The sequence below is a fragment of the Colobus angolensis genome, unplaced genomic scaffold, assembly GCF_000951035.1.
Source record: "Colobus angolensis palliatus isolate OR3802 unplaced genomic scaffold, Cang.pa_1.0 Scaffold271, whole genome shotgun sequence".
In the NCBI taxonomy this organism is placed as follows: Eukaryota; Metazoa; Chordata; class Mammalia; order Primates; family Cercopithecidae; genus Colobus; species Colobus angolensis.
The window spans coordinates 1,828,595-1,838,806 of NW_012115944.1; the positions used below are offsets into that span (position 1 = coordinate 1,828,595).

A 10,212-nucleotide genomic window follows, 5' to 3' on the forward strand; every position below is an offset into this window, starting at 1 on the left:
GGTCCAGACACCACCAATCGATAAAAGGATTTATTTGGATCCCAGTGCCAGAAGTGGCACTCGCCAAGCCCTAGGCCCACCCTCCTCACCAAGCTCCAAACTCCAAAGGGCAACACCAGTCCTCCTAGCCTCCCCATTCACCTTACCCTGGCCTCCACATGCGCCCACCCATACCTCAGGCCATGCTAGAGAACTGGAGTGTCCCCTCCCCGGCCCAAGCCGCTGGAGAGGCAGCCCTCTGGCATCCCAGGAGATGATGGCGGCCAGAGCCGCTTGCATAGATTGAGGAAAGAAAACAAGGAGGCACCTAACAGGGCTCCCTGAAAACCCCCAACTTACCCCTGTACAAAAAAGTGGCTCCCACATAGAAAACTTGCTCCCAAAATAGTGCAAATACCCAAAGGAAAGAAAAAAACCAGCAGCAAGGCTGGGCTTGTAGGAATGGCAAAGAACTTTGGTTTAGAAAGGCTAGGAAGTCTGAGCTGCACCTCCTCTTCCTAGCCCCGCTCCCCACAGCCAGCTCTGACCCTTGCCCAAGAGGGGAGTCTGTAAACATGCAAACCCAGCAGCCTTTGGTTCGGAAATGTCTGTTACAATGTCAAAGCACAGCCTCCAGCAGTCCTACTTGGGCCTGCCTGCAGGGGGGGGCAGAGGAGGCTTCTGCTGAACCCAGTTAAAGCCAATGCAAAAAGTATAAGGCTTTGGGGACCAAGCAACAAGGAATCCTATCACTACATGTATAAAACTAAAGCTGGGGAGTAGAGAGTGACAGCAGACACTCCTCACCCCAGCCTACGTGTCTGCAGCCCCAGCAAGGACCCAGAGGGTGGTCTGTCTCCAGGCTCTAGGGCTGGGAAGAAAGAGATCCCTGAGCAGTTAGGTCAGGCGAATTCCCAGCACCTGTTCCAGTTCCTGCCTTCGCTGCTGCACCTGGAAAAGGGAGAGACCAAGTGGCTCAGGCCTTTACTATTCAGGGCCAAAGGAGGGAAAACAGGGCAGAGCCTCACCTTGGCAAAGATGTGCCGGCCTACTGCTTCCTGGGCCCAGGGCTGGTGGTAGAAAGCAGCTCGTCTCTCCTCCTCAGGATTTCCAATCACATCAGTGATGATCTGCAAAGAGCCAGGAGGAAAGCCATAGCATAATCCCCAGCCCTGGGCCAACCCACCCTGGGAACTGCTGTGGGTAAAAATCACCCAGAGCTTTACAAAGGAATCCCCTCGGGAAAGAGGACTACACCTTGAGGTCTCGGCGCTGGGAACGGAGCCATTCCTGAATGAAGTCCTGGGGGTCGGTGCTAAAACTGAGCATGAAATCTCTCTGGGTCTTCAGCTGGTTGATGGACTCAATGGTCTCATGGATCTGGAGAGGGTACATGTGTCAGACTCTGCCCCCAAAGCTTAAATGCAAATGACTGAGCCAGAGTTCCCATCCCATCCCCCAGGTGCTACATGTATGGAAATGCTGGACAGATCCAGCCCACTCCAATCCTGGGTCCTAGAGGAAGCTGTGGAGCCAGAGGGCCCACCTTGACATCAAGGGATGCGATCTCCTGCTGATTGGTGGTAGAGGCCAGAAAATTGCTCATCTGGGCCTTCAGTGGGTCGTCCACCTCCACATCAATGTCATAACAGGCTGTCTTCTTCTGGTCGTTAGGGTCCACACTGCAGGCAGCACATGGGGAGCAAAGGCACATAGCTGTCTTCATCCTGCCCACCTGGGCCAAAGCTAGGGCCCATTTTCTGCACATACTCAGGGAGCAAGGAACCTGATGCTCTCTTTGGCTTCAGTTCAAGCCAAGGGTGAATCTGCTCTTAAAAGAGCCTTCCTGTCCCCCTCCTTGCATTTACCTAATGACATGGTTGATGACAATGGGGTCCGGATGCTGCAGCAACCCCGCCAGCTTCATGGGAATCTCGGAGAAACGGAGTCGGCCACAACTGAAGATCTGGAGGAAATACCAAAGGCTCAGCGTTGCCTTGTGGGCACAGGGTAGTGGACCATTCCAGGACCAGTGAGGGCAGCAGTCTGGAGGCTGTGGCCAAGAAGTAGCCCAGCAGGCAAGGCAAGGGCTGAGAGAACAGGGGGGCTGGCATCTGGCTAACCTGGCGGAAGTAACGGTTGCAGTTGATATATTCCCGTTCGTGCCCATCCTGCAGCTGGTTGTGCTTGATGTAAAGCCACAGGGCCTGCATGATGGCGGCCCTCGTCTGCGTGTGCACTCCCAGCAGCCTTGCCAATCGAGGGTCCAATTTGTACTGGGGAGGCTGGAGTTGGATGGAGGGGAGTCAGGACGGGTTCTTGCAGTAAAACAAAGCGGGAAAATAGGGCAGGGACAGGAAGGGTTTATAGGAACCAACTCCCCTCCTGAGGGGTCCCTGTGGCCCCAGAAATGACCCCAGGGCCTCTGTCACCTGATGATCCAGCATGAGCAGGAGGGTGCACTTGACGTTGAGGTCTCCAGGCCGTTTTACCTGGAAGCCATCTGTCTCCTGGGTGGTGGGCATCCGGTGCCACTGGCAGGGAGGGGAACATGGCTTATCACCAAGGGGGTGGGCGTGAACACAGGGCCTCCCAAGGGCCCTGAGGCCATTTCCCTGCCAAACCTGCATGTCAGCCTGCCTCTGCCCCAGGCCCACTCTCACCTCCACCAGGTGGTTGTCAGGCCCATACAGCTCCTTGTCCAGCTCAATGACGAGGCTCTTAAAGAATGAAGAAAACTTCCTCTTCTGTTTGCTAGGCTGGAGATGGAAAGGGGTGTGAGATGGTGCTGCTGAGCTCTCAAATCTCAAGCTATGCTAAATCCCAAGAATGAGAAGCCCCATTTCAGCCCTGGAGCTCAGGGTACTGAAGATTCCTGGGGCCCTGAAGAATGGAAGCAGGACTCTGGGCAGACTGGAGGAAGGGAAATGGCGCCCTATTGCAGCCCACGAGGGACTTCCTAGGAGACACTCGACTGCCATCTGCAGGAACATTGTTAATAATCACGCAAGTCAACCTCCAATGGGCTTAGAGCAGTGCCCCCTCTCTATGGCAGGACTTCACTGGGAGCGCCCAAGTGTCTGGCCCAGTGTTTTTTTTTTTGAGACGCAATCTCACTCTGTCACCCAGGCTAAAGTGCAGTGGTGTGATCATAATTCACTGAAGCTCGACCTTCTGGGCTCAAGCCATTCTCCTGCGTCAGCCTTACCAGTAGCTGGGACTATAGATGCATGCCACCACACCCAGTTAATTTTTAAATTTTTTGTAGAGCTGGGGTCTGGCTCTGCTGCTCAGGCTAGTCTCAAACTCTTTGGTCCCAGTCTTAAACCCACACAGGCCTCCTTCCCTCCAGATACCTCCCTCCCCAACTCACATCATCCAGCAGTTTTCCTTCCACTCGGAGTTCCCAGGAAGCCACCTTGTCCCCTGCTGGGGTTCCCCCAGGGGTCCCTGCAGTTCCTGCACTATCACCTTCCGCCTTGCTGGGACTGAACGTGTTGGAAATGTAGATCCGAAGCTTTCGCTTTTGCTAAAGAGAGAAAGACAATCAACTGGAGGTGGACCAAGACGTTGGTACACTGCTATGCCATCTTCTGATATGAACATTCAACAATCAATACTGAGCACCATGGGCCAGCCAGGCACCTTGTCAGGCGCTGGGAATCAGAAGTAGTAAGTCCCAGTCCCAGCCTTTTTTTTTTCAGGACATGGTCTCACTCTGTCACCCAGGCTGGAGTGCAGTGGTATGATCTCAGCTCACTTGCAACCTCTGACTCCTGGGTTCAAGCAATTCTCTTGCCTCAGCCTCCCGAGTAGCTGGGACTACAGGTGCACGCCACCATGCCCAGCTAATTTTTTGTGTTTTTAGTAAAGACAGTGTTTCAATATGTTGGCTAGGCTGGTCTTGAACTCCTGACCTCAGGTGATCTGCCCACTTCGGCCCCCTAAAGTGCTGAGATTACAGACGTGAGCTGCCACACGTGGCCGGAACTCACCATTTTTGAGATGCATCACCAACAACGCCAGCACAGTGGGACTGGTGCAATGGTAAAGCAGAGGCCTCTGGCTCACATCTTACATGAAACCCAAACACCCATCACGGCCCCAAAATATCCTAGTCTCCTGGAAAGCCTTCACCACTCGGGACTGTTCTAGATTATTATTAAGGAAAGTTTTTCGGCTGGGTGCAGTGGCTCTGTCATCTTAGCACTTTGGGAGGCCGAGGCAGTCAGGAGTTTGAGACCAGCCTGGGCACCATGGTGATACTAAAAATACAAAAATTAGCCAGGTGATGGGCGTCTGTAATGCTAGTTACTCGGGAGGCTAAGGCAAGGAGAATTGCTTGAACCTGGGATGTGAAGGTTGCAGTGAGCCGAGATCGCACCACTGCACTCCAGCTTGGGTGAAAGAGTGAGACTCTATCTCAAAAAAAAAAAAAGAAAATATTCTCTATGGATGGGGAAGGGGAAGGAGAAAGGAACTACCTTTATCCTCTAGTGGTTTTCATACTTTTGACCACGACCCATATAATATTTACATTTTTCAGTTATGACCCAAGGTCTGCATATCTATTTATCGGAAACAAAAATGTCATGAAAGAATACCTTAACTACTATGGTAAGTACTACTGTGAAGTATTTTTAGATTTTCTACTGTCATATATTAATTTAAAACATACTGGCCGCAACACATTCAACTGAGTTCATACTCTACTAGTGGGCTGCATCCTGCAGCCAGGTTTTTTGTGAAAAACCCAGCTCTAGCCCAACTTGCTTGGCCCCTGGAAAACAAGGGGGTGGAGGGCAAGGAATCCTGGGAAGGCTAGAGGTGGTCAAGGTCACACATACTGTCAGAGGCTTTTTGATGGCCTCCTGGATCTCCATCCGCTTGCGAGCAATGGTCTGGTCCAGCTTCCGCTCAAAAGCCAAGAGATCCATGTATGCCTGAGACTCTGGGACAAGCTCCCGGATCTGGAGGAAGGTAGCAGAAGCTCATCAGCTTGCTTCAGCCAAAGCCTGGCTCTTTCCTCCCTTCCTCCCGCAGCCCAGGGTTGAGGGAGATGGATGCCCACCCCGAGGTGGCCACTGGGCAGGCCTCCCAGGTGTCTTCTTAACACTTACTCGCTGAGGTAGAACTTTATCTGCCATCTTCCTCCTCTTTAACCTGGGGAGTTCAGAAACCCACTTAAGAGATCAATGGTCCAAAAAGGACACTCACCCCCACAACGCCCCTCCAGTCTCCAGGACCCTCTCCCCCAGGAGAGCCTGGAATCTTCCTCAGACACCAAGGCTCTTAAGATAGAAGGAAACCCTCTGCTACCACCAGAGCTGAGTTAGGCAAAGTGGAGGAAGCAGGATGCTCTTACCCCCGGCGCTGGGCAGGCATGGGAGGCTGCGCCTGGGGCACAAGCAGGCGTTTTCGGAATGGATCCATCATGGTGGGTGGCATGCCAGGTCGAAGCGGAGCTGCTGCACCAAATGGGGAGCCAGCAGGGGGTCCCACCTGCAAGCCAGCCATGGGCATCCGGTTCCCTGGTGACATGCCAGGTCGCTGGGGGAAGTGAGCCAATGGGGGTGCATAGGTCAGGGGCAGGGCCCTCCGGGGCCCATAGCCTATGCCCTCCATCCCTCTCATCAGCCAGGTTGGGCCTGAGCAGCACGCCAGAGCCCTGCTGGAGCCCCAGGAACAAAGGGGAGCGGGCGCCTGAGCGAAGAGTGTAAACCACACCTGCCCCGCCCCCTGCAACCGCCCTGGCAGCCATGCCAACGAATGAGGTGTGCCAGAGCCTGGGCTGGGAGGAGAGTCCTGCCTGCAGAGGGAAGGGCCTGTGGGAGCCCCAGCCAGTCCCTGTTCTCTCAGACAGTCCCACCAAGCCTTGCCCTCCTCTTTCCCCCATCATGAGGGAGAAGCATGGCTGAGAGGCACGGGGGCAGTGTCACTGCCAGGCAGAGGGGTACACTATATCATGAGCAGGCCAATGGCGCAGAGCCCCAATCCCCATCCTCTGTGGCCGAGGGAGAAAGGGGTCTGGTAGGCAGCAGCACCCCAGGTGAGCAGGATGACTTGGAACGTGTACCAGCTGGTGAGGGTGGCCTCGGACAGGGTACCGGGACCCTGTAGTCTGGTACCATATAGCCCCCACCCACAGCCCAGAACTGGACCCTCTTCTCACCTCCTTACTGCCCAACTACTGCCCCTATGCCAGAAGACCCCAGAAGGGAAGCCATGGCTCCTGGGTGGCCTGTGGGAAAGACAGCAGCTGGCACCTGGACTCTGCCCGTGGTCCAGGCACCACCTGGCAGCCAGGACTGGCTCTGGCTCCATGTAGCCCTGGCAATCCCAAGCTGAAGAAGGGGGCTAAGATTATCCTGGGAGGCAAGGATCAGAGGCCTAGGCTGAGCAGCAGGAAAGTGGGAGATAGAAATAGCTTCTTTAGATGCCTACAGAAGGATTTCCCACTTGAAGCCTTGCTCCCCGACATTTCTGTGAAGCCCATCTGGGAGTCACCTCCACCCCCACCCCCCTCCCCATGGCTGCTGCCTGCAAGGCCTGTTTGGCAGCTCTGCCTCGCACACACTGTCCCTGGCAGCTTCACAGGGCTGGCCCCAGGGCCCAGATTATGCAACGAGCACAACCAGCCAACCAAGCCCAGCAGGGTGGAGACTTGTACCAAATCAAAGGACCCTCCCCCACCCCGGCATCATGGAGATGAGATTCTTCCCCAGCCTCTTCATCCTGCACTAAACCCATGTTCCCAAAACAGAGGGTCAGATTCTTGACCAGATGCAGAGATGGAAAGAAACATGACCCACAGACGTGAGGATGGGGAGAGGAGGAGCAGGGCGGGAGGGAGGTGTTTGGGAGAATAAAAACCTCAAAGTGGGGGGCTCTGGGGCTTTGGGAGTCCTGCCAAAGTCTCTCTCCATCAGGAAGAGATTAATCAGAGCTGTTGAAAGGCAAAAGACAACCTCTTTCTCTGCCTTAAGGACTGTTCTCTCTCTGGCCTGAGATTATAGAAAAAAACTGAGTGTGGCTACAGCTGTAAGCCCAGGCCCAGACATCCCAGACTAGTTTTTCCTAGTGCCTGAGATGGAAGAACTGAAGCACTGGGTCCTGCAGAGTGTGAGCGAGGGCCCTATGGTCCCCAGAAAGCTCCCCGCTGCAGCGTTCACAGAACCTGCAGCACCACCCATCCCTCCTGGGCAGGTGCTCCGGTAACAGGAAGTCCCAAGACGAGGCCGCACAGGCAGGGCCTGGAATAGGCTCCGCCTAGACATCTGCTCCAGGCTTCCCGGGCCCAGAGCCCACGGCTCACTCAGGACCCCAGGGGAAGGCTGCTAACAGTTCAAGTCCCAGCTGAGCTTTGCCAAGCTCCATACCTGGGCTTATAGGCGCTAGCAACTCCTCCTCCTTCAAAAAAAAAAAAACAAACAACTCAGGAGTTAGGAAAAACAAACAAAAAACAGTCCAGAACTCTGAGCCTCTCTAACTCCCTGCCTGCAACAGGATCAGGTAGGCCTGGATCAATCCCCTGAACCCCAGATGAGGAATCCAGGGCTCCAGTGAGCATGCTTTGCCCTGCCCCAAATGTGGCCCTGATGCTCTGGAACCTGGGCCTGAGGGCCTCAGTTGGGGAACATACCACCACTCTCCCATGAGTAAAAAGGATTTTGAGGCAGGGCGCGGTGGCTCACACCTATAATCCTAGCACTTTGGGAGGACAAGGCAGGTGGATCACAACAAGGTCAGGAGTTCAAGACCATCCTGGCTAAGATGGTGAAACCCTGTCTCTACTGAAAACATAAAAAAAATTAGCCGGGCATGCTGGCGGGCGCCTGTAGTCCCAGCTACTCAGGAGGTTGAAGCAGAGAATTGCTTGAACCTGGGAGGCGGAGGTTGCAGTGAGCTGAGATTGTGCCACTGCACTCCAGCCTGGGCAACAGAGCGAGACTCCGTCTCAAAAAAAAAAAAAAAAAAAAAGATTTTGAACTTTTTGAACTCTCTGGAGTGAACCCAGAAATCTGAGGTTTTTGTTATTTTGTTTCCCAGGCTGGAGTGCAGTGGCGGGATCATAGCTCAATGCAGCCTTGAACTCCTGGACTCAGGCAATCCTCCTGCCACAGCATCCCGAGTAGCTGGGACCATAAGCACACACCACCAAGCTTGGCTAAATTTTTTTTTTTTTTTTTTGAGAAATGATGGTCTCACTATGTTGCCTAGGCTGGTCTTGAACTCCTGGTCTCAAGTAATCCTGTCTGGGCCTCCCAAAGTGCTAGGATTATAGGTGTGAGCCACTACATCCTGCCCTGGAGGGTTTTTTTTTTTTTTTAATGTTCCTCCGTTAACTGTGATCCACAGCCAGAACCACCCTCTGGAGGAAGGGAGGTCATCACTTCCCTTCTTTCAACTATTTGTTCAGCTTGGGCCTCAAATTCTCGCTTTTCCAGCACATCTCATGAGCCCTAACAGACAGGAACCCCTCTGTTTTCCAGATCTCAAGTCCCTTCTCCTGGAAGTCATACAACTGGACTTGGAAAGAGGGCAAGTAGGATCCTCTTCAAACTCAGCCAAAGTTAGCTGGCTGGGTTCTCTGTCCGATCTACCTCTCCTGCCAGGAGGAGGAAAGCTAGTGAGATGGGAAACCCAGACTCAGGGCCATCTCCTACTTCCCCGCAGCTAGCAGCCCAGGCCTAACCAGGCAGTCAGCTTGGCCTTGCCACAGGCCCAAGGCCACCCCCCACCAAACATGTGGAATCCATTCTCTTAGGGGCTGTCTCAAGGGCACATTTCCTATGACTTTTTGCATGCCAAAGCAACTGGAGCGGCTTGTCTGTTCCAGGTCCTTCCAAGGCCAAAGGCCCACAGATGGTGCCCAGGCCAGGTCTCAGTGGGCAGGCCCAAGGGCTACAATGACTGATGCAGAGAGCCCTCAGCAACACCCTGGGCCCATGAATCCCCAAGGGGGAGAGTAGGGTGGGAAAGATGAGTCCCAGCTGGAGTCCCTGGGACCAGGCCTGTCTCTGCCCATATCCAGACTGTTTTCTCTTGAGAAAGGAGGAAGAACGAGGAGTAAGAAGGAAAAAAAATCCAGTCACTGTCCCTAGTTAAGCCATCTCCTTAGATGTGAGGCCCGGGGGGCAGGTAGGCTGTGTATACTCCACGAGGATCCCTAAGGACCTCCGCCTGGAGACATGAGTTGAAAACAGAGGAAGCCCACAGCAGACCCTGGGAGATGAGCAAGAAGCCAGTGTCAAATGCTGGGGCACATGGCTTCGGATGTGGCGGAGTTAGAACCTGAAGGCCAAATAAAAATGCAGAGAGGGTGAGAAGGCAGATGGGCAGTTTCCAAGCCTGCTAGTGCAACCTGAACAGCAGACTAAGGGACCGGCAGGGTCAGGCTGAGATCCTCACACTCTGAGCAGAAGTCGCTGCCTTGCAAGGGCTTTTGAAGCTGAAACCTGAGCAGCTCTCAAAACCCCAAAGGGGTCAGGACAGCACTCTTTGAAGCAACTCTCGCAGACTCCTCGGGCCCCAGACCAGCAGGGTTCCACTCTGCACATCCAGACTAATCAACTACCCCACACGATGACAGGAGGCAGAAAGCCCAGAAGAGAGCCGGCCTGTGACTAGGCTGGGCCTCCCCTCAAGCCTGGCCACCACCGTCTCTGGTCTAAGCTGGAGTCCTCCCCAGCGAAGGCGCCTGGCCCTGCCTCCGGCGTAAAGTCCGCCCGTGCACAAGCTGGAATCCCCTGGCCCTAGTCTCAGCGTCCCGTGCCCGTGGGAAGCCAGGCTCCTTCCTCCTCATTAGCAGCCGGGAGCCATCTCAGACACGCTAGAGCTCGGCCAGTTCCCAACCAGAAAAAACAGGGCAGACTTGGAGTGAGACCAAGGCCGATGCAGGGTAACCCCGGTTTCTCAGCGAGGGCCCTTTCCCAAACTTTCTGATCACTTTCCAGCCCTCCTACCCTAGACTTCTCAACTCACCCGCCCACAATTCACTGGTTCCCCAAACTCCTCCGTCTCCCAGTCACTCGGAATCCCTGTGCCGCGGAAGCCCCCAGGCCTCCCAGCTGGTTCCAACCCTCCGCTGCAGGACTCGCTCCCCCTTCCCCACTCCTCCACCGCCACCCGCCGCAGCCCGAGGGTCCTGGCCCGCCCTCCACCGTCTCCCGGAGTTCCTCATGCATTCCCCAGGGCCCTCACTCGAGGCCCCCTCAGCCCCCGGCCCGGGCG

At 54.8% G+C, this 10,212-nt stretch overlaps 1 protein-coding gene across 3 annotated transcripts; it reads right to left on the minus strand.

The window, feature by feature from the left end:
- Positions 1 to 14: 14 nt before the first annotated feature.
- SMARCD2 (SWI/SNF related, matrix associated, actin dependent regulator of chromatin, subfamily d, member 2) lies at positions 15 to 10,206 on the minus strand. 3 transcript variants are annotated; one of them, XM_011947968.1, is made up of 13 exons: positions 10,183 to 10,206; positions 5,345 to 5,529; positions 5,100 to 5,142; positions 4,827 to 4,949; positions 3,353 to 3,508; positions 2,643 to 2,738; positions 2,412 to 2,513; positions 2,103 to 2,264; positions 1,848 to 1,945; positions 1,526 to 1,661; positions 1,237 to 1,359; positions 1,008 to 1,109; positions 15 to 930 (listed from the first exon to the last, which is right to left on the minus strand). In XM_011947968.1, the coding sequence occupies exons 2-13, from the start codon at positions 5,518 to 5,520 to the stop codon at positions 877 to 879; spliced, it is 1,371 nt and encodes a 456-aa protein (XP_011803358.1). In that variant the 5' UTR covers positions 5,521 to 5,529; positions 10,183 to 10,206; the 3' UTR covers positions 15 to 876. The 3 variants fall into 3 exon arrangements, with proteins under 3 accessions (XP_011803358.1, XP_011803357.1, XP_011803356.1); XM_011947967.1 differs by lacking the exon at positions 10,183 to 10,206 and adding an exon at positions 6,439 to 6,990; XM_011947966.1 differs by lacking the exon at positions 10,183 to 10,206 and having other exon boundaries at positions 5,345 to 5,811.
- Positions 10,207 to 10,212: the final 6 nt, after the last annotated feature.